Below are 24,837 nucleotides of genomic sequence, written 5' to 3'. Positions count from 1 at the left end.
TTGTTACATTCTGTCAGCTTTCATTAGAAAAAGTGGAATTTCATTCCATGCATCTGACGTCCTTGCAAACTAATTCACCTGGTGAAGGTGTTGCATAGTCAAACCAAACAGATGGCAGGTGAGAATGAATGCTTCACTTCTAGTTTACAAGATGTTTCAAGTAAAAACTGAAGCAATCAGACTTCCTGCAGTCTGCATCCGAGCAGGAAAGCCACATAAATCCCATGAACACGTAGCACGTTTACCACTACAGCTTTCAGGACATAAGTCTCACACATTTTCACTGTTTCAAGGACCTGGATCTAATCACATCGGTTCACCAATCTGCAGCTCAAAAAAAGCCTTTAACAATGGCAAGAAAAATATTTTGTGGTTCCATAAAATAGATTCTATTCACATGTCAAGGATGTGCACAGCTGAACGTGGTGTGTTTTAATAAGTACAGCGCAGCATGACATGGCACACAAAGGTTATTCTCATATTAGTTGCAGGATTTACTGTCTCACTTACAGCTTTTGAATGTGGTTTCATAGCTCAAGGATATAAAGGTTTGCAGTAGGTCCTTTCAGTATGTGATGACAGAGTAAATTACTTTTTGTTAATTTCATTTAAGTGTAAGTGAATGTACCATTAAAGTATTTTCAAATAGAGCAATTTAAAAAAATAGTTTCACTATCTAAACACTAAAGTGGTTTTGAATGACCTATTACAATAGTAAATTGCATACCGCATTGCTTTAGTCAGTATTCATCACTTTCCTTAATTAAAATCTTAGGTGGTCTCTGGTGCATTGCGTGCTGAACAATTTTCCACCAACAAAATGCTAAATTAGTAATTACAGACTTTGGTGCAGGGGGATCTTACCCAGACAGACTCTCCTCCTCCCTCTAGCCCACTTACCTTCCCCCATCTTCCTAGCCTGAGTTCAGAAGCAGGACTCCTGAAATATTCAGTCATTTTCCCCATCTGTACTGGAAAATTAACTTCATTGTTGAAGACATCCAATGGTGCAGAGCACTTAATCAAAAAGAGCAGCAAAATTTTCCTTTTTAAATGAACGGGACATAAAAATAGACTGTTACAGCTGCTGTCTGTTAAACGAGGACTATCACAATAGGAACTATTTAAATGCCAGCATCAGCCAAAAATAATTATATTTCATAAAGAAACCAAAACTTTAATTTCCCTAAAGGGGAAAATGTAACAATTTATTAGCTACTAAACGTGTCACTTAAAGAAACACTGCAACATTTAAATTTGCTTCTGACACGCTGCATTTAAGTCTCCAAGAAGCAATTCAATTAGAGCTGCATTAAACACAACATTTAACATGGTGCCACTATAAACACCCTTGTCTATCCTTTATCCCTCATTATGTAATTAACAAGGATTCCAGTGTTACCGGACAGATATCTCCCAGTGTAAATGTCAACAAAGTGATGTGTTGGCCACCCTTTTCCTCACTTTCATTATAACAGTAATGTCCTTCTGGACAGCTGGGAGAGAAATTCAAGACTGGGGCACCATGGAATGATTATAGTAAGTGTCATAGTGATCGCCACCAGCGTTCACAAGGGAATGACTCCTGTCACCATTGATGAAATGAGCACTGCAATATATAGTATTTCATTGTTTGGGGGGAGAAGCTATTTTTTCTATGCTGTTATCAGCAAAGACACAGATCTGGTTGTGAATGTGAGCTGGATTTCTTTGAAATCCTCTAACATCATTCTAATGTCTAGATGTCATATAAAGTTGTTAAAACTTGATGCCATCCTTCACTTCACAATGTACGCAGTATCGATCACTGCTGGCATTAAGCAGGAACACAAAGACACATATAAAGTGGCGATAGGCTGGCAAAGTTGAGCTTCCTCAACATGTTCTGATGTCTTCAATGACAGCTGAGTTACAAAGGTCTAAAAAAGTTGATGGTGAAAATATATAGTGTGTTTGTATCTGGATGACACTAAAAACAAGTAATTTAGGAGTAAGAGTACATGTTCAAGGTGAAGCAAAAATGTGATGGTTTATGGAATCACACACAATCTGACAATCACACACCACATAAACAATGCCCCACGGTGGAGCATCACGGGGGGCTAAAAATAGGGCTCCCATGTCCCTTCAGAAGCGGCCACCCAATGTGCTCTCCAACGCTTCAGTGGTTTAAAGCAGTCCCAGGAGACACAGGCAGCTCCGTCACAGACATCACCAGGGCTGTAAATCCCACACACCACCATATGGGCTTATCTGTCCCACACGGTACGTCATATCCCATTAACACTGACCTTACACACTCCTTCAGTGTTTCTCTCTTTTATGTAGGCTCTCATTTTATTACTTGCACGAGTCACTTTGACATGAGCCATTTTTCCTCTCTGTTTTTCGTCTTCCTGTCAAAGACAAGAGCAAAATGTGCTTTGTTTCCGATACAGAAGCTGACGGTTGTGTATACATTCTGGAGCACATTTCCTGACTTTACTGAACCAGTCACACATACATTGTTATATACTGACGTGAAGTAGAACTGCAATGGAGGCTACCTGCAGCCATCTAGAAACAAGCAATACACTAATGGCAGGCAGTGAGCGCTTGCATGGTACCGGCAAGAGTTAGAGTCACATAGTATACAGAGCACTCAGTTGGACGCATGGCCTAAAAGGCCTGTCTGCATCTGGTTTGTCAGAGACCTTCGTATATAAAAACACCGATAACCCCGAAACACACGTCACTTTATACTTGCAGGATGTTAACCAGCAACTTCCCAGGGTCTACTCATCTAGAGCACTGTTAAGCATGGTGGTATCCAAAGTGATAAGTCGTGGATATCCATGCGTGAAGGGCCTCTGAAGTCAAGGATACAATATGCGCCCTCAGCCCTTGCGGATTACTGGCACTCCACAAACACCAGCAATGGATGTTAATCCCCTTCCAACGGGGCTGGTCGCGTCCAAACTCGGTCCTGCCCCCGCCCTACATATAAGCGCGTGAATTCCACAGCAGGTGTTATTTTTCCTTAATCTTTTAATGATATGCACTAACTGCACATTAAGGATTTCTCAAAATCCAGAACCACGGGAAGGATTCTGTCTGGAGATTAGCCAAATAAGGTTAGCAATTTAGCATGAGGGAGCTTAATATATACAGTATAAGATGAGCAATGTTTATGTTTTGCACAAGCCACGGAAAAATATTGAGCACGCAAAGCTTTGCTTCTTATCTCATTTCCTGCTCTTATGAAGTTTTTTGTGGCATGGGCTCTGTTCATCTTTCATCCTTGTCCGGTAGGAGAAGAAACACAATACTGACAGCTTGTGGTAAAGATGTACTCATCTTGGAAACTCAAAGGCATGAAGACATTTTAAGACAAAGAGGTACTGCGATATTGTAATTATTTTCTAATTATTACTGTAATTATACTTGTTGCCGGGAATCTTGAGAGACAATGCTTTATAATATGATTTTAATGGAATTATTTCAACCTTAATTACAGTCAAACATGTTAATACTTTAGGAGGGTGTAAGGAGGCCAATTTGCAGCGTTGCTCTAAGGCGTCCTTATGCCACAGACAGATAACATTGCTTCCTAAAATGTAATTAACTGGGTTTCTTATTCAATTTAAAACACGAAAAGATGACCTTGAAGAGGATTTTCTCTCTTCAGACTGAATATAAATCTAATAAGTAAGAGATGACTCATTCATACCTAATTCAAAATACAAGTACTATATATAAGAAATGCTCACATTTTTGTCATTTTAAAAAGACTTCACTGACATTTGAATGTGTGAGTTTTTTTCCCCACATTACTACTTTAACCACACATTGCAGCATGGAAGTTTGAGGATTAAAGCTTTGTGAGAGAGCATTTTCTTTTTAATTACATTGTGTCCTATTTCAGCGGTCAGCCAAGCAGATTTACCGAGAGCATTCAAAGGGCCCAAAAAACACACAAACCTGAGACCCCTTTGTGTATCTGATTTTGTAAAACCCTTTAAGTATATAACATTTTGAATATCTTTAAATACTATATATGTAGCAAAATTAATCAGAGCAAATAGGTTTTCACCATAACAACCGTATTTCATCCCTTAGTTATAATACATATTAATATAATAAATATTAATCTTATCATTAAAATTAATCTTCAGAAAGGCTCAGTACACTGGATGTACATATGTATCGCCTTTATGATGGCTTTATATTAGGATTCATCTCTTAGTTATAATACAGATTAACATAAAAAATATTAATTTTATCGTTAAGATTAATGTTAAGAAAGGCTGAGTACACTACATGTACATGTATATGCCTTTATGATGGCTATTAGAATTAGAGAATTAAATACATTTTCACCATATATGTGCGGGGAAAAACTACAACTTGTGTTGAAGCCTACAGGAAAAAACTGCAATGAAGTATCACAAGGCCAGCACTCACAGTAGTAACTACATTTGTTTTACTATATTGCAAAGTTTTACTGTATTGTAAAACAAATTAAAACTGTGATACCCACCAGTCAGTCAATTATCGAATCATCTTCATTGTAGTAGGTAATTATTGCCACATGACTCTGTATGTTTATTTATTTGTGTTTCTCCTCCATTTCTCCTGTGAGTGCAGGCCCCGTAATACTTTATTTCTACATTACAATTTCTTGGTTATGTACAGAAAACTTGGGTAAATATAAATAAATACATTTTGTACTGATGGTACAATCTCTTGGGGTGGCTTTGGACTCGTTCAGGTTCTAAGTCACATTGAGTAGGTATCATCTCAGCAAATAAATAACAATATCAATTCCATTTTTTAAAATAAAGTTTGCAGTTTTTTAGCCTGGGGAAAATGGTAATGGATACAGAATCATTTAAATTTTCCTTCAACCCCATTTAGACAAATCAGCAATACAAAAGAAATGTGAATGCAGCACAAAGCAGGCATCTAGTTTTTCTGGCTACCAAACTATCAAGTTTGTTGAAATGACCTAATCCCAAGCACACTATGATTCTTTAACAATCACTCTTGTCATCTTAGCAAAACCTTTTTAAATAATAAGTGTTTTTTGTTTTCTTTTGAAATAATTTTATTTGATATGATACTGACACATTTACTCAGTAGCGGCAACTGGGGTTTTTAAAAACATATTAAAATGTCAGAAGCTCAGCAGACTTTATTTTCATTGATTCATTAAACCTTTTTACACTACATTTCAACATGTATTATAACACCTACATAGTATTTTGCTGACTCTTCTCCTAAAAACTTTAGTTAGTTCTTTTAAAAATTAAGATCAATCACAGATGCTCAAACATAATTCCCAAGTGAAAAAAATCAGTATGAGCATACTTAAAAAATAAATGATATAAGCATCAAAGGATAGAAAAATGAATGTAAGCACTTGTGAGCAAAATTCATCATAAACACAAATACATCTGGAACCAATCTACTGATTGTGGAGTGATTAAAAAAAAATAGTTAAAATTTCAGCTTTCATTTATCTCCTTCTCACGATGTTCCTATAGGATCCCTTGGCTTGCCGTTGATTTAAATGCTGGGTATTCCCATCCACTGTATGAGACCACAAATAAGCAAGGTAGCTAAAATAAACTGAGACAAGACAGGGACCAACAGCCCCTGGCCTGAATATTATATGTTCATAGGTCACGTTCTTGAAATCATAAAGGCAAGTCTTTCTTCCTTCCTTCGTATTTCCTGGTCTAGCAACTCTTCCATGCCACACACTGCAGCGGTCTTGATGTCAAGAGTCAGCAAAGGTCTTCAGGTTAATGCAAGCCAACCAAAACAAGTGTGTATCCATTCTTCTAGTGGACGTTATGTATATATAAAAGAATGCACCTTGCCAGCACTCCCAACCACACAATGCAGGACTATCGGGTGACCTGAAAAACAATAAGGACACACATCAGCAATACTAAAACTTGGAAATTGATTGCAGAAAGAAAAAACATTTGTTCCAGGTACTATGGCATAAAAAAGCTACATTGGATAGATAAGAATGGGAAAAAAAAAATCATTGATTTAGCATAAATTAAAGAAACAAAGATGATTTTCTATAAGAACTGTAAAAAGTGTGAAGTGAAGTGAACTTGACTTTCCTTCTGTTGAGACGGTGCATTGAGAACCACAGCGCTTTCAAAATGGTCAAATGCTGAGGATGATTTACTATGGTCACCTTTACAAATGATTGTGCTGTACCTTGTACAGTTATCCAAATGTACATACTGTACACGGAACTGCCAGCTGTCTAGATTTAAGGATTAACTTAGTTTTACTTGAAAACGATATGGAGAGAAAAATGTCTAAATTTTGGTGAAGACTGTAACATGTTGTCATATATTTCTGATGCCCCTAAAAAGGTCATTTTAAAAAATACACACAGTGAACATGAACAACAAAGAAACATTTCTCGAATTCTGAAGCCAAGAAAATTGTTTATTGCCTTCCTTAATAAAATGTTTGCTGGAAGCTTATGGCAAAGTATAAGGTATGATCTAAAGGACTGACGTTGCTCCGCGGTGCAAACTGACACCAGTTACTGCTGCTCACATGGTGACTGGCATGTGCTAAATTGCCTTGGCCAGAAATCAGGTGACAAAGCAGGGGCAACATATGCATCAGTGCTGGCAGCGTGCCATGTCGTTCCTTCGCTGGCATGTGGCCACACTTTCTCCTCTAAGCTCTGTCACCACAACCCCTTTCATTTGAAGTAACATACTTGAGCAAAACTGTAGACAAGGACGGCAGCTGTTGGCTCTACCTGGGAAACTGTTTTGGGAGTCCCAGTTTAATCTTCACCTCAAGGTCACAGGTCACAGCTGATGGGATGTGTGAGGAGAACACCAGGTTGTTTCACTTCTCATGATTCCTACTTACCAAGTGGTGTAACCCAACCAAGTGTCTTGACTGGCCTGACAGAGTGCCTTTAGCACCTATGCTGAAAGCACTGTTGACCTCCCACTGTCCACAATTAACTATTCAGTTCAGAACACAGATGTACATAAATCTGAACTCTGCTAATGTTTTCTTCAAGACTTCTCCCAAAAATAAAATTGAAAAACATTTATAAGAGTAATTGTCATCCCAATCACAATTTCAGCAGCAAAAATATCTGTCAGTGCTGGTGACAGCAATTTGGCCATCGTTTTTAGGGATCGAAAGGTGAAAACACGTCCCTCCAGATGCTGCGGATCATGCAGATGATGACGCTGTGTCCCGGCTCTCTCTCCGGCCCCTTGGGTCCCCTTGGTGCTAAGCTTCTCCTTCCCAGCTCAGGGGCTAATCCTCTACCACCCACACACTACAAACAGACCGAGCAGATGGAGCTCACCTGATAGCAGAGCAATGTGCTGACAGATTCGAATGCACAGGGAATCAAATCTAAGAATAATAACAGCCTTAAAATATACATACATATATATTTTTTTACTGCAGTGTGGGTGATGAAGTTGGCAGGCTGTGCATGTTGGACTGCCTGTGTACGTGTGCATGAAAATAGATTATTCACAGCGAAAGCAAAGGTTTCATCATTCAGCCCTTCAGTGGGGCTTCATGCCTGTAGATTGGTCAACTCAGCTCAGCTCCTGCTGGAGAATCCAAAACAAAGCTCCGTAGACAACTTCGTAGAACCGGCAAAGAATAAAAATTAATGTTTGTCCCTTTTCTTTTATTTATGATCTCTAAGAATTTTTTTGGGATCAATTTGTGAGAAAAGGTGCTTCAAGCGAGAACCACCTGCCGTGAGGCGAGCCATGTGATATCATTTGGCATTGATCGAACCCACTGCTCTGTCTCAACATGAAAAATTGAAGAGGCTGCCTCCTTGTGTTCATCTTGTTGCTTTTTGCATGCGTTCAGGCATTTCCAACTACAGCAAGAAGAGGAAACAGGTCTTTTTGTTACCTCCTTGAGCTAGACTGTCAATTTCAATTTACGACCCTTAGCTAATGGGGGTGTAAAACCCAAATCGATACAATGGATTAGCACTGAAGTTGAATGTTGACCTACAAGTATTCTGAAAGAAATAGTTCATACGTGCAGCTGTCCACACCCAAACCCAACACCCACAACTGCTTCATTCTGAATAGCTATAAAAGGATTACTGCTCAAGGCATGGCACAGGGTTCTAAACACCTGAACATGAATGGAAGCCTTTTATTGTTTGTCATCCGCTCATGAGGCCCGAGATCACATTTACATAAAAAAGGGAAAATAGAATCCAATATCTTGTCCTGATTTCTGCACATGGTCTTTGACATTTTGCTTTCACAAAATGCAAATGAAAATGTAGCAATGTATTTTTAGTGCTTTTGATACACTGTGAAAAAATGCGCTTAAGGATATGAATCTGCCTGGAAAAACACAAACCGAAATGCTTGCATGGCGTATGTCACAGCTCTGCATAATATATAAGTCTGTGCATCATGGAAAGATAGTTGCAGAAAACCTTTACTGTCTGCAGTATTGACTCCTTTAGCATTAAGATAGAATTTAGAATTAAAATAGATTCCAATGATATCAAGCGTTCAGGTATGAAAGGGTTACAAAGTGTCTTCAACTGCCTCTCTCTTTGTACCCCAATCCTTACCTTTGCTGCAAAGCAGAGGACTCTGAAATGACTTGATCAGACACAGCAAAGAATCCCAGAAGCAGAAAGACCAATCCAAGCCAAAGCTCCCCCAAAAGCCACTGTGCAATCGTTCTAAGCTTTTTCCTAGTGTCATTCTCTGTGCCACATCCCTTCATACACCACTCATTTGTAAGCGGTCTTGGAAACCCATTTTTAACTTTAACATTCTTAAATAAAACAACGTGGAAACTCATTTTTGCAGCTGCAGCAAAGGAAAACGGACAAGAAAAGGAAATGTCTTTGGCAGCTTACGTGAAATGAAGAATTCATTATGATTACTTAGCATCCCGCAGTGGGTTGGACCGCAGTCCTGCTCTCCGGTGGGTCTGGGGTTCAAGTCCCGCTTGGGGTGCCTTGCGGCGGACTGGCGTCCCGTCCTGGGTGTGTCCCCTTCCCCCTCCGGCCTTACGCCCTGTGTTGCCGGGTGGGCTCCGGTTCCCCGTGACCCCGTAAGGGACAAGCGGTTCTGAAAATGTGTGTGTGTGTGTGTACTTAGCATCTCCTCTCCTGTCTCAATGCCCTTCCATAGTTTCATTCATGCAGAGAAGATGCCTTCCATTAAAGAAGATGCACTTGATAGCAGGTGTAAGGATAATAAGGGGATTGACCTCTTCAATCAAGGTCTGCTTATGCTGTTAAAATTACTAGTGTAAATTTGAGCTGACTAGTAAACGACTGTGGACAAGGTACAAATAGACCAGTTTCAAAAAAGTCAAAGAAATCACTGTCATTAAATGTTCACACAAGTCAAGGTTGCAGTGGTCCGGAGCTTATCCCAGAGGCACAGGGCACAAGGCTAGTTGGGGTACACCTGGATGAGATGCCAGTCCATCGCAGAATAGCTACTCACACATCCACATGCTAGGGGCAATTTATATACCCTAGTTTAGCTGAAACTAAATTGGGGGCCTTTGGACTGAGAGAGAAACCCAGAGCACCGGAAGAAAGCCCACACAGACCCAGGGAGAACACGTCAACCAAATTCAAACCCAGACACCCGTACAGTCCAGGTGCTGTGCTCCAATATGGCACCCAAAATGTGAGTTTAAAGATGAAAGATTTGAACACACATCCATATGTTTGTACACAGATAGACCTAGAGAGAGAGTCTGCTACATGCTTCTGTATGAATACTTCACTGAGTTTACAATATATATCTGTGGACAAACAACCCTTTACCACCTACTCAGAGATATTTTATGGTGTTCCAGGCTTCTGAACAATTGCTTTCACTGAGAAGGTTGCAATGTGTTGCTTCAGCTTCAGCTCCTGGTGGAATCATTCGCAAAGGTGAAACATCTGTATCGATACGGACGCAGGTCATGTCTGGTCTGCACTCGGTTCTCAGTTCTTGAGGCATGAGCATCACACAGAGGTGCTGCTGTGTGCGTTATGGGTGGAGGGGGGACCCAGAGGTGCCTGGGCGATGTGGAGAATTCCAAATAAATCCCAAGGTGTCATTCACCCAGCGCTCGAGTCCTTTACTCTGACGGCTAGAGAGGGAGCAATGAATTATTAACCCCTGTAAAACAAAAGGTTGGCCACGAGCAGCTCAGCGCACAATGAATAATGGAAGAGACGCTGAAGTGCGGGCGCTCGTGAGTCAAGTGCCGGCCATGACGGATGGCCTAAGGCCTGCTGTGTTACACCAGGGTCGTGAGGTTGGTGGGGGCTGTGCCGACGGGGCCATCGGAAAACGGGGCTTTTATTTAATCTCACCAAGTACAAGCTCATTACTCTCTGATCAAATATTTACCGCTGCTTCCCTGTTGGTTGCTTTTCGTTCTGCTTTTTCCGAGATGTTTTCACATCATGTTCAAGACTGTGTCTTTTTAAAAGGGTGGAAGAAAGGAAAGCAAACGGCTCGTTTCATGGGGGTATTGGGTTCTCTGTTAAATGTGACAACAGCTATTTTACTCCCACACTTTCATGAAAGATTGTAATTTTAATTTGTTTCATTAGAGGGAAAAGAGGCCAATTTTGTGGTCAAAAGACTACACTAGTATGCTAAGAGGCATATGATTCACCAGTATCAGAAACACACACACTGAAGTTGTTAAATATAATCTTTGCAATCCTTTTCAGAAGGATAAGGCATCTGACAAAAAAGAATGAGTGCATTTTAGAGCTTAATGATCTTGGCAAGCTCCTGTTCGAAGCCCCAAAAAAACCTTTCTGTTGTGCCCTTAAGGAAGCTTCTAGACACTTCACAAAATATAAATCATATATGTTGTTCGTGATAATTGCTAGCTCTCCACACTGAGATGGACAACACACCACTTTAAGGAACAGGAAATGCTGACAGTTTGAGAAAGATGACTACTCCTTCAGTGCTGTTTGATATTCCAGAATGTGTGCAAAGCAGGATGTCATACCAGCAACATTCCCCTGGGGTGTACCCAAAATAGCACCTACCTTGGTGGTCTTGACTTTGTTCCCCGTACTGCAGCTCCATCCCTTGAGGTCTGGCAGCACCTTGCACTCTTCACCATCCATGCATGGCTGCATCTGGCACCACCACTTCTGGGCAACAATGGATGCTGCCAAGAGATGTGGAGGGAGCTAAATAACTTGTACAGCCTACATCACAGCTATGCTTCAAAAATACAAGCTGGTGTGGAGTGGGAAGGGCACTGGAATAAAATGTCAGGCATGATCTCCAAGCCTCAAACATCCTGTCACTGTGGAAACGACCACCCCTACTGTCTCCTCCCTAACAAACAGACATCCAGGCAGTCCCTGGATTATGAACAGTTCCAATCCAAAGGCTGTCTTTAAGTCAGATTTGTGCATAAATCGGAACAGGTAGGTACGGTTCGTGTCTAACATCAGTCAGTCAAATGTTTGTCTTAGTATATAATATACAGCATAATAAAGAGAAAGCAAAAAAATTAAAGCCAAATACAGTAGCACACACTGTTAGAGAGACACTGTTAACAGCAAAGTGGTCCGACTGAAAGAACATGTCAATGAAGCGGGCAGGAGACTGAGGTATGTGTGTGGACCTAATCGAGAGATCTTTATTGTTTATACACAAGGGAGCAGGGAAGAGTCGTGGTCAGGGACAGGTGTGGGTCGGTCAATGCACAAACGCTGATCTAGGGCCGAATCCGGAGTTGTGGTCGAGGAGGCGATACCTGAGTCAGGAGCCATGGACATCAGGAATAAGGAATGAGGGATGGATGAGGACGAGGGACTGGGAAGGATAGGTAGGTAGATGATAGTTCATTTGTGAGCGCAGGATAGATGGGTTTCTTGGATGAGACTTCACAATGAGGGGGTGCCGGTGTGGCTTCCTTATGCCCTGCTGCTCTGATTTCAGGCAGGTGCGGGCATTTGGAGCGAGGTCATGGGCGTGACAGAACAAAGTCTTTGTCCTACCTTGGGCTCATGTGCCCTGCCCACAAGCCAAACGAAGCACTGTAGACGGGTAATGTTTTGATGCGTGTTGCAAAGTAGTGCCCGTTTGTTATTACAAATCATTGTACATAACTCAAATTTTTAATATGATAGCCTTTCCTGGGGTTGGTTCGTAGCTACAGGTTGGACATAAGTCGGACGTTCGTAATCCGGAGACTACATGTACAGGACACGCAGAAAAAAAACCAGAACCTTACTTTCTTCATGTACTTCTGTCAAATGGGTTATACATACAATGTTCTGTTCGAACTCTGAGGGACAAAACCAGGAAGACAATAATTACCATACATATACAAGATAAAGAGCAGCACGGTGGTGCAGCGAGTCGCTTTGCTGTCTCACAGCAGCTGGGGGGTGCGAGAGAACATGGGTTTCACCCCGCTCAGTCTGTTTGGACTTAGCATGTTGTCCTTGTGTCTGTGTGGGTTTCCTCCCAGCTTCCAAAGACATGCATTTCAGGTGGATTGGTGATTCTAAATTGCCTGTTTTGTTCTCTGGGATGTACATCACTTTGGCCAATAGCGTCTGCTAAATTAATAAATGTAATGAGTGGCCACCTTGTAATAGACTAGTATGTATTGAAACTGAAAGGATAAATGACAACAATATATAAAATGTGGACACAATGAACAAGCCATCAAAACCTTTAAAATAAAAACGGTATTAACATTTTATACTTTTAGCCATTCAGACTAAAAAAACCTTAGATACAGGAAAACATCCAGCTGACCATCTTCAGAAGGATCACTTCTAAGACAAAGTACTATGTAGCTCAAATTAGAATACAAAAACATTTGTGTTGGTCTTATTTGTCACTTTATGTTGTGAATTTACAGCAACCAACTGAGAGGACAGCAGTGATTAACAGTTTAATGGATGAAAATTCTGCTTGCTAAACTTAATCAACCAGTGTCTTCAGTGCCCAAACGTTTAATTAGTGTTATTAACAAACATGATGATGTTACACGGTGGTAAACACTTGACTGTCCCAACTTTTTTTGGAATGTGTTGCAGACATCAATTTCAGAATAAACATACATCTTCAAAAAACAATGCAGCTGATTAGGTAAAACATTAAATAACTTGTCTTTATACTGTTTTTGTTTGAAGGTAAATTTACAAATCACTCCTTTTGTTTTTACTAATATTTTCCATACTGTTCCCAACTATTTTTGGAACTTGGGTTGTAGAACGATATTAAAGTAAGATTCAATAAATTCTGAAATGTGGTTAAAGATTATAAGCAGTGTTTGGATTTATAACCATACGTCAAATATTGTGGAAAAATTGGCTTCTTTTCTATGAATGTTCAGGAGAGTTTCTTATATCAATCAACAAGTGAAAAGGCTTAAAAAAAAGTGGGAAAAAATGGTTAAGACCTCTGTAGCCAGCATCAATTTAAAGGACTGCTTAATTTAAGTAACGTTTTCAAACAGGGAGGCGGGGTGGCATGGTAACAGGGTGGGTTTGGCTGGGTCCTGCACTCTGGCGGCTCTGGGGTTTGAGTCTTGCTTGGGGTGCCTTGCAATGGACTGGCGTCCTGTCCTGGGTGTATCCCCTCCCACCTCAACCTTGTGCCCTGTGCTGCTGGGTTAGGCTCTGGTTTGCTGCGACCCCACTCAAGACAAGTGGTTTCAGACTGTGTATGTGTTTTCAAACAATCAACCTTACTAACAGTTCACCTGTGACAAGTGAACAAGTTCATTTAACTGTTTAAACAAGATACACCTTTAGGTTATTAGGCAGTATTTTAATATTGAAGGAAATTATCGCACATATAACATATTTTTACAATCGTTACAACAAGCTGAGCAGCACAGCGAGTAGCGCTGCTGTGTCACAGCGCCTGGGTGGTGTGAGAGGACGTGGGCTTGATCCCTGCTCAGTCTGTGTGGAGTTTGCAGGTTCTCCCCCTGTCTGCATTGGTTTACTCCGGGTGCTCCGGTTTCCTCCCACAGTCCAAAAACATGCTGGTCAGGTTCACCCATTGTGTGAGTGACAATTATCACTATTTTCATAGCCTCAGTAACAGTACAAATAAACAATTAGAAAAGCAGCTATTATTGTATTTATTAAGCATTATTCCGTTCCACTAGCTGTGCAGGGAGTGAGTGCAGGATTTGTGTGTTCTTCCTGAGCTCACAATCTAGACATGCGTGGAAAAAGGCTGAGGTACATCGCTTCTTTACCCTCTCTTAACATGAAAACCACACAGATGTTGCCATTAGTTTAATTTAACTCGATGGCACTTACCCTACCTTACCTCATCACAGTAATAATGTCACTATCGCAATTCATCTATGTAGTTCTTGCCTTTTCACACGTATCGTGTCGTGAACGGAACAGGAGTGAAAGGGGAATGGTGAAGAAAAGCAAAGGCTTGACTGTGCTAATGGGAGCTCAGAAGAGGCCTTACCATCCACGCAGGAGGGGGCAGCCCTGGTCGTCCCGGCAACCTGCCCGGGAAAGCAAGAACACTTGACCGTCTGGGACCGCTCCTCAATCTTGTTCTTGTTGCAGCAGCGGTGGGCGGCAATCACCTCGCAGGTCCCAGCTTTGACATGTACTGGGGTATATGAAAGAGCAACAAACCCGCTGTTAAGAACCTGTCCATTCTCAGGTTCACAAAAATTTATGTTTGGTCATCGCTAACAACATCCCTCCATTTACATATATTACACATAAAGAAGAAGCAATCAAAAAAATCAAAATGCCCAAATGCAATTTGTTATAACAACAGCAATTACAACAATAATAATAAACCTATAATCTATTACTGTTGTGCATGTAAACACAAGCAGCCTAAAACAGTATTTGTAACGGACTGAACATTAATCTGTACTGTAGATTAAACAGAGTATTTCAATTTTTTTTTTCTGTTTAGTCACAACAAACTACATTTTTAAAACCCAAAATGAAAACGTGTCCCCGTGACCTGGTCCCAGATAAGCGGAGGAAGATGGATAGATGGATGGATGAAAACATGCAAAGTATATCCTAACCGAATTGAATCTCTTCATACAGAGATATAATAAAAACTAACATAAAATAACTGCCATCCCACATCTTTACTTTTAATTTTTAATCAGTCTTAACTATATATATACATATATACAGTATACAAACACACTGTATATACATATATAGAGCCGCCAGTTGTACAAATGGGTAAATAATTAGATGTGGTTCGCAAGTTGCTAAATGCTCAACTGTAACACGTGTAAATGTATATATGTGTACATCTATATGCGTGTTTGTGGGACAGATGGTACTTTATTGGTTAAAGTTGCTGCTTTTGGCCCCAAAGGGTACAGGTTTAAATCCCACCCCCAGCTGTAGTACTCTTGAGCAAGGTGTTTACCCTACATTGCTCCAGTAAAATGACCCAGCTGTATGTACAGTGGGTAAATAACTAAGTAACTTAACACTGCAGTATCACTTTGGAAAAAAGTTAAAAATGGATGCCTTTTCCTGTTAGCCACACGCAGGCTGGCAGATGAAAATAAATCGCCTTTTGCTCCACAGCTGCACGTCACTAGTGTGAGTGTTCTGTGCTGGATTTTGCTGAAGTGCATTCTCTAAAAAGAGGAGTCTGGCTGCTTACAGTGTGGAGCAGTTTGGGTAATTAAAGGTGACTGGAAAATTACTGGCATGGCATGGACACTGCTGCAGAGCTGAAAACAACTAATAGAAAAAAATGATGTGTCACACAACGTGCACCCACAGAATAAAAAACACCCTATAAATAGTATGATTAGTGCAAAATTAAGCTGCCCTGGATTTGAGCACCTGCTCCTGTCATTTCCTTATTCTCAGTATATCTTCAAAGAGTGCGTTCTCCTGCACAGAGCGTGTAATAAAAATGATAACAATCCCTAAAAGAGACAAGCTTCTTCATCTTTATTAAAAGTGATGCACTGATTGCGGGGGTGTCCTGTTCCTTCCAAAATGATGACATACTACAGGACACGACGACTGATTTGAGCACACGTTCAGACATCAGTGCTCCAGGATGCTTTGCATTCATTTCCCGCTGCTGAAAGCATCCTGACACTGATTTACATCCAGCGGCGTTGTTTATGTCCTCCAGGCCGCGTAGGAAAGTTTCCGAAAAACACTGCAGAGGCTTCAAAGGCAGACAGAGAGGACGCGCAGCTCAAGTGCCATGAGACAGATGACTCACCACGGTATGGAACTCAGGAGAGGGAAGCCGTTGGATTGGCAGGGACTTGTACCATAGACATTGCGATCATTGAATAAGACAGTGGCTCACAGCGGCGGGACAGAAGCACTAGGGGGCCCAATGTGGTACCTTTTGAAGATACACCAGCAGGCCAGCCTGGCTAATTCTGACATGATATGCACTTGATCCTGCAGCGGGAATGAGTGTGGTACATGTTTCAGGATAACTTTCAAAATAAGAGCCCACTGGGCTGAAATGAGGTGACAGCTAGGACGACACAGGGACAGGAGCGTGTCCAATTTAGAAGGATGCAGGTGAGTTTGGTGAACATCGGTGTACATTCACACAACAAAGTAGGGTCATCCAGACACAGAGCCAAGTTCCGGAAGGGTATGACACCAAGACCTTTTGTCAAACCTGCTTTTCTGCAAGACCCGCAGGAAGCAGCAGCGGCTGCAGCACCCATTTCCTGTAGTTATCCTGCGAGGGTTTGCGACTTGGGGGATATGAGCTTTGTGAGGGAATGAACAAAGAAGAGGAAGGGCTCCTGCATCCAGTGACAGCCATGTGCCTTAATGACTCAACACTGGTTCTTGATATTAAAAACAAAATTCCTCCCCCTTCCCCTGGCTTTACACACACCACACCTGACCAGTGGTTAATGCTAAGGCTAAGGATCAAGGGCTGAAGGGTGTGGGGTCACCTACTCTGTCAACAGTAGATAAGCAGCACTGCGCTGTTTAGGAATCACTGCTGTTGACCCTTGGCGAGAAGCATTCTCAAATAAACGGCCCTGAAGCATTGCTGGAATGCAGCTGAAAAGCTGTCAAATGCTAAAAGGTGATATCGACACTAAGGAAACCCCGAAATGTTACAGCTGAAGCAGTGCCTGGATCTTCTGAAGACAAGAAGCCATTAGAGATGTGCGGTCATGTCACTCAATATGCATATTTCCAGTAACGAAACTTCACAGAAAAGCGCAGCGTCAGGTAACTTTGTCTGGAAAGGTTCCTACACACCTATTAAACGAAAGCAATAGTCAGCCCTGAGCAAGAAATTTCCTTGAAGATCTATTACTGAAGCGTCACTCGAGTGCCACTTCACAGGAGGTAAAAGGAGGGAGCGATAGCAGGCTGTTGCTGCAGAAAGACGGGCCACTTGCAGGTTATGACTTCGATCTCCAGCGCTAACTGCATGGAATACTTTTGTTTAACACACCAGTGCAAACCAGTATCTCAAGATCTTAAAATGCTTAAAATCCAGTAAACATGATATATATATTAAAAGAATGAAAAAAAATGTCAAAAAACTTTTAAATACTTTTGTAGATCTTCCAAAATTCCTAACGTAATGAATCCATTCCTGTTCAACATTAAATGACAGGCAGCTATGTCTGTGACAGTTGAACCTTTGGCTCATGGCATCATGAGACCCACAGTGCCACTGGGACCAACACTGATCGACCCCCATATGTGAAAGCGCTACTGACTGCATTTGACCTCAATACAGGTTCAGGATCAGCAAAACAAAACAAGCCTCAGTGGAACCAGTTTTGAGCCTTCAAGAGCACCCTTTCTAACTGGCTCAGACCTTGGAGACAAACGTCTGAAGACTCATAGCCACCAACAAAACATCACCTCATTATTTCTAGAGATGTGCTGCACATAACCACTACAGTAGATGCTCCGTATTTTGTTTCGCTAACAACAGCTTCACTGATGGTAACGAACAGCAAACGTTCCTGTTTTAAAGTACCAACACAGAGAGCACGAGGACCTTTGTTTTACGCCGCTAGTGAAGGCCCCCCGTACTCATACCTAAGTAGGGTTTGCTGACTATCCACACTGAGTCCCATTGTGCACCATGTCCCATGAACAGCCCCTTTTAAACAGTCTCGTTTTCATCCAAAATCTTTCAGTGAAACTGTCCTGCTTGTGAGGATTTCACCTTGAATATGTTACATGGGCGTTACACACAGCGGGAGATTTGTACCACTGTATCACTGTTCTAGTAGATTGCTAGTTAATGTGTACAGTAAACTCATTTAAGCAGAGCTTTGACACAAAGCACTGGTGTAGTAAAATTATCCCAAGGCTAGAACCTTTGATTTGTATCATCCAGCATGTTGTCAACTGATAATATTACTATGCTTTATTCCACAGTAGTTAAACAAAATCTTGTTAAAAATAAGCAAGAACACAGAACCCGCAGTATTATTCACAGATAACAGCTGCTTGCTGCTAGCATTTTACCAATGAGAAAAAATGTTAGAGTACAGAATACATTATCTTCTCCTATCTTCTTTATGCTCTGTACACTGTACCAGGATACATTTACAAACATACCCATAAATAGATGCATGAAATAAAATGCAATTAAAAGGGTTTCTGGTGAAACATTCCTGAACTGAAGCTGCTGTTTTACTCTCCAATCCTCACAATCAACAGCAGCTATGTACACCAGATAAAGCAGTAAACGGCAAGCTCTGTAAGTCACTTTGTGTAAACACTTCCACTTCATGTTATGTAGTTAGCAGTGTAGTAGTTAGAGCTACTGCCTTTGGATCTATAGGTTGCAGGTTTGATACCCACCTCTGGCTGTAGTACTCTTGAAAAAAGTACTTACCCTAAACTGTTCCAGTAAAATTATCCAGCTGTATAAATGGGTAAATAATTATAACCTTAATACTGTAAGCCACTTTGGAGAAAAGCTTCATTTAGCTGATGCTTTTCTCCAAAGCAACTAAGCACCTAACTGTAGAAATGAGGTGTGTGTTATTACATGCATTTTACTACATATTTTATCACACACTTCTTCAATGTCCTTCCTCATCTTTAATTCACATATTTTTATTACATGATTATCAGTACACATTCGATATAACATCTAATATATTCATATTGTGTAATGGGAAAAACTATTTAAAAGAGTCCACAGAATGCAGCATAAAGAACAAAAATCTGAAGGCAGCATTTATTATTTCTTTTTAGTTCCTCACCCTGTCACAGAGCCAAAGTTGTTCAAAAAAGTTTGAAACAACTGCAAAGGTAATTTCAAATGGCGGTCCTGTAAAAATTTGCATCACACTTTTCTCAGCGTGTTTCTGACTGTCGTGTGAATGTATTCAATATTACGCCCCCGTCTGCAAGAGCTGATTTTCTAAAAATACGCTTTTGGAAGATTGCGAGCAATTTTATAGCTGATGGCAAAGTTCAAGGGCGATGTTAGACAGCAATTAGGTGGTGACTTTGATTAAAAAAAACATAAAACAAACAGCACCGGCATGGGAAATGTGCTGTAAAACATTAAAATTGATAATGCTTTTTATTCTGAAAATACATCACCACATTATTTTTTGTCCATGGCGGAAAAACATATACAGGCTTTATAACTCCATCCATCTTCCTCCGCTTATCTGGGGCCGGGTCGCGGGGGCAGCAGTCCGAGCAGAGTCCTCCAGACTTCCCTCTCCCCGCACACCTCCTCCAGTTCCTCTGGGGAAACCCCAAGGCGTTCCCAGGCCAGCCGGGAGACATAGTCTCTCCAACGTGTCCTGGGTCTGCCCCGAGGCCTCCTCCCAGTGGGACAAGCCCGGAACACCTCCCCAGGGAGGCGTCCAGGAGGCATCCCGAACAGATGTCCGAGCCACCTCAACTGGCTCCTCTCGATGCGGAGGAGCAGCGGCTCTACTCCGAGCTCCTCCCGGGTGACTGAGCTCCTCACCCTATCCCTAAGGGTGCGCCCAGCCACTCTGCGGAGGAAACTCATTTCTGCCGCTTGTATCCGCGATCTCGTTCTTTTGGTCATGATCCAGAGTTCATGACCATAGGTGAGGATAGGAACGTAGATCGACCGGTAAATTGAGAGCTTCGCCTTACGACTCAGCTCCCTCTTCACCACAACAGACCGGTACAATGACCGCATTACTGCGGACGCCGCACCGATCCGTCTGTCAACCTGCCGCTCCATTTTTCCCTCACTCGTGAACAAGACCCCGAGATACTTAAACTCCTCCACTTGAGGGAGCAACTCCCCCCTAACCCGGAGGGGGCAATCCACCTTTATCCGACTGAGAACCATGGCCTCGGATTTGGAGGTGCTGATTCTCATCCTCGCCGCTTCGCACTCGGCTGCAAACCTCCCCAGTGCACGCTGCAAGTCTTGACTTGATGAAGCCAACAGGACCACATCGTCCGCAAAAAGCAGAGACGAGATCTCACGGCCACCAAAACAGAGACCCTCCGTTCCCTGGCTGCGTCTAGAAATTCTGTCCATGAAGATAATGAACAGAATCGGTGACAAAGGGCAGCCCTGGCGGAGTCCAACATGCACCGGGAACAGGTCTGACTTACTGCCGGCAATGCGAACCAAGCTCCTGCTCCGGTCATACAGGGAGCGAACAGCCCGTAGCAACGAGCCCCGAACCCCATAATCCTGAAGCGCCTCCCACAGGATGCCACGAGGGACACGGTCGAATGCCTTCTCCAGGTCCACAAAACACATATGGACTGGTTAGGCAAACTCCCACGAACCCTCCAGCACCCTAGTGAGGGTATAGAGCTGGTCCAGTGTTCCACGGCCAGGGCGAAAACCGCATTGCTCCTCCAGAATCCGAGGTTCGACTATCGGTCGGATTCTCCTTTCCAGTACCCTGGCATAGACTTTCCCAGGGAGGCTAAGGAGTGCGATCCCCCTATAGTTGGAATACAATCTCCGGTTCCCCTTCTTAAAAAGAGGGACCACCACCCCGGTCTGCGAGTCCAGAGGCACCGTTCCCGAACTCCACGCGATGCTGCAGAGGCATGTCAGCCAAGACAGCCCCACAACATCCAGAGACTTGAGAAACTCGGGGCGGATCTCATCCACCCCCGGAGCCTTGCCACCGAGGAGTTTTTTGACTACCTCAGCAACTTGAGCCAGTGTAATGGACGAGTCCCCCTCCAAGTCCCCAGCCTCAGCTTCCTCTACGGAAGGCGTGTCGGAGGGATTGAGGAGATCCTCAAAGTACTCCTTCCACCGCCCGAGGACATCCTCAGCTGAGGTCAGCAGCGCACCACTTCCACTGTAAACAGTGTTTGTGGAACACCACTTCCCCCCTCTGAGTTGCCGGACGGTTTGCCAGAATCTCTTTGAGGCCGACCGAAAGTCTTCCTCCATGGCCTCACCGAACTCCTCCCAAGCCCGAGTTTTTGCCGCGGCGACTGCCAGAGCCGCGCTCCGTTTGGCCTGTCAGTACCTGTCAGCTGCTTCAGGAGTCCCATGAGCCAGCCAGGCCCGATAGAACTCCTTCTTCACCTTGACGGCATCCCTTACTTCCGGTGTCCACCACCGTGTTCGGGGATTGCCGCTGCGACAGGCGCCGGAGACCTTATGGCCGCAGCTCCGAACCTCCGCCCCGACAATGGAGGCGCGGAACATAGTCCATTCAGACTCGATGTCCCCCACCTCCCTCGGGACCTGGTTGAAGCTCTGTCGGAGGTGGGAGTTGAAGACCTCTCTGACAGGGGCCTCCGCCAAACGTTCCCAACAGACCCTCACTATGCGTTTGGGCCTGCCAGGTCTGTCCAGCTTTTTCCCCCGTCATCGAATCCAACTCACCACCAGGTGGTGATCAGTTGACAGCTCAGCCCCTCTCTTCACCCGAGTGTCCAAGACATATGGCCAAAGGTCAGAAGAAATGACTACAAAGTCGATCATCGACCTCCGACCTAGGGTGTCCTGGTGCCAAGTGCACTGATGGACACCCTTATGCATGAACATGGTGTTCGTTATGGATAAACCGCGACTAGCACAGAAATCCAATAACAACTCACCACTCGGGTTCAGATCAGGGAGGCCGTTCCTCCCAATCACGCCCCTCCAGGTATTACTGTCGCTGCCCACGTGGGCATTAAAGTCCCTCAGTAGAACGACAGAGTCCCCAGTGGGAGCGCTTTCCAGCACGCCCCCCAGGGACTCTAAAAAGGTCAGGTACTCTGCACTGCTGCTAGGCGCATAAGCACAAATGACAGTGAGAGACCATTCCCCGACCCGAAGGCGCAGGGAGACGACCCTCTCATTCACCGGGGTAGACTCCAACACATGGCGGCTGAACTGGGGGGCTATTAATAAGCCCACACCCGTCCGCCGCCTCTCACCTTGGGCAACGCCAGAATAGTGGAGAGTCCACCCTTGATCAAGAAGAGTGGTTCCAGAACCCAAGCTGTGAGTGGAAGTGAGCCCGACTATATCTAGATGGTATCTCTCAACTTCCCGCACCAGTTCAGGCTCCTTCCCTGCCAGTGAGGTGACATTCCAAGTCCCAAAAACCAGAGTTGGCGCCCGAGGTTTGGGTCGGCCGGGCACTCGGCCCCGACCACCGCCCAAATCACAATGCACCGGCCCCTTACGGTTTCTCCGGCAGGTGGTGAGCCCACCGAAGAGCGGCTCCACGTCATGGCTTCGGGCTGAGCCCGGCCAGGCCCCGTGGGCATAGACCTGGCCACCAGGCGCTCGCATGCGAGCCCCCCCCCCCCACCAGGCCTGGCTCCAGGGTGGGGCCCCGGTGACCCCATACCGGGCGGGGTAAACGAAAGCCTTGATTTTTTCTTCATAAGGGGTTTTTGAACCGCGCTTTGTCTCGTCTGTCATCCAGGACCTGTCTGCCATGGGAGACCCTACCAGGGGCATATAGCTCCAGACAACATAGCTCCTGGACTCATTCAGGCACTCAAACCCCTCCACCACAGTAAGGTGGCGGTTCACGGAGGGGGCTTTATAACTGTTAAAATAAATAAATATATATAAATAAATAAATAAATATATATTTTCAATGGGATCAGTAATACACCATTTATTTATTTATTTATTTATTTATTTATTTATTTTAACGGCTTTATAACTGTTAAAATAAATAAATAAATAAATAAATGGTGTATTACTGATCCCATTGAAGATATATACTGGGGAGCCATCAACAGGAGTTCCCTACAGTTTTATGTACATTTCACAATCCAAGCTGACTTATAGAAACAGCCAGTAGCGTAGTGATTAATGCTGCTGCTTTTGGATCTGCAGGTTCAAATCCCAGCTCCAGTTGTAGTGCCCTTGAGCAAGGTATTTACCTTCAGTTGCTCCAGTACAATCATCCAGGAGTATAAATGTGTAAATAATTCTAAGTGACTTAATATTACAAGTCACTTTGGAGAAAAGTTTCAGCTGAATTAATAAAATAAAATAAAATAAAAGCAAACGGAAGATGCCTGAATACGTGATCTTTTGTCATTCTTTCCGCTTCCACTGGCCTGGAACATGCAATTCATCCCTGTGGTCTTCTGAATTCGTAACCCAGCCGCTGAAAATCATTCCATTGCCAACACCGCTGCCCAGACTGAGGTGTGAAAAAACTGAATTGAAAAGGAGCATGTATGTGAATCCAATGCAAAAAGACACTAAGTTGTTCCAGCAGACAAACTGCAATACAGAGCATGATTAATAAGGTGCTTACAAAGCCTTGTCCCAATTCTGCAACAGCAATCAATAGAAGCTACACAGAACATTTATATTACATTTATAGATACCTCCTAACTCCTTAGAGGTCAATTTTTAAATGAAGAAACTTGACAAGATTTTATTGTCAGTGGCCACACAACGTACAAATTAAGTTCTTATTAGCAGCACAGTTAATGGCATAGCAGCATCTATTTAGAAGGTGTTAAAACTAACGGCCTTTTTCTATTCATAGTTTAAACTGAAAGGTAATGATTTGTCTTGTTGAAACATAAAATGATTTTCTTTAAGTTACTGGCTGTGGATAGTAATCAGTTCACAGCTTTTCTCCATTGAATTCTTGGCCAGAATTAAAGAAGTGCTGCTCCAGGAGCATTACATTACTGTGTCAGTCAATAACACCATTCACAGTTAGCAGGAGCACTAACCCACAAAAGCTCTATTTGCATGTGAACAAAAAAGGCGGCATTAAGTGGTGCACTGAGAGAAACAGCAGAACCCCGGTGACCAGGAGCCGCAGACTGTGAGGTCTGAGGGATGGAGCGAAGCACAACGCTTTCCTTTCCAGAGACACGGCAAACGTATCAGTGATAACAAAATTCAGAGTGTAAACCCCTCACCTGGGTAGTGCCACCTGCCTTGGTGGCTCCCCCACGCATTGCGATGGGGGGGGTGGACGAGCTTTATGTAAAACGGGATTTGCAGCGTTAAAGCAGTGAAGCCCATATGAAGATTTATCCGCAGAAAAGCAACTGATGCGGGGACACATTGACCTCCCTCTGCGTATACTGATGGTTAAGTACAGTCAGCTGACAGGCAGGAAAAGCTACATGTTGAAAAGAGTCTCGCACAGTGTACGGTTCACACTTGAGTTGCCATGAGAGCAGCAAAGCAAAACAAGAGGAAAAAAGCAGTGAGTAGAACGAGGTACGCACCTTTAGCTGCAGGAAGCCCTTCTAAGCAGTTCAGGAACCACTACAGTTTTTGCACATTATGCACCAGTGATAGGCAGCGCTTCAGGAGTCACACCGCTGACCCAGCATTGTTCGGATGACGCTCCATTGTGCTTAAAGCTCAGGATCCACAGAAAACAGAA

General features: G+C 43.1%; 1 protein-coding gene across 1 annotated transcript in view; it reads right to left on the bottom strand.

The window, feature by feature from the left end:
• Window positions 1-5,489: 5,489 nt before the first annotated feature.
• The window catches only part of tafa3a (TAFA chemokine like family member 3a), a 78,310-nt gene continuing 58,962 nt past the window's right edge, over window positions 5,490-24,837 (bottom strand). The window contains exons 3-5 of the mRNA XM_018745744.2: window positions 14,487-14,636; window positions 11,066-11,190; window positions 5,490-5,903 (exon numbers count right to left, since the gene is read on the bottom strand). Coding sequence (XP_018601260.1) covers window positions 5,892-5,903; window positions 11,066-11,190; window positions 14,487-14,636 — 287 coding nt within the window. The 3' untranslated portion in view covers window positions 5,490-5,891. The remainder of the gene's footprint in view (window positions 5,904-11,065; window positions 11,191-14,486; window positions 14,637-24,837) is intronic.

Source organism: Scleropages formosus, chromosome 22 (genome assembly GCF_900964775.1).
Source record: "Scleropages formosus chromosome 22, fSclFor1.1, whole genome shotgun sequence".
Classification (NCBI taxonomy): Eukaryota; Metazoa; Chordata; class Actinopteri; order Osteoglossiformes; family Osteoglossidae; genus Scleropages; species Scleropages formosus.
Note: the sequence above shows the minus strand (reverse complement) of the source record. Positions and strands in the feature narration are given on the sequence as shown.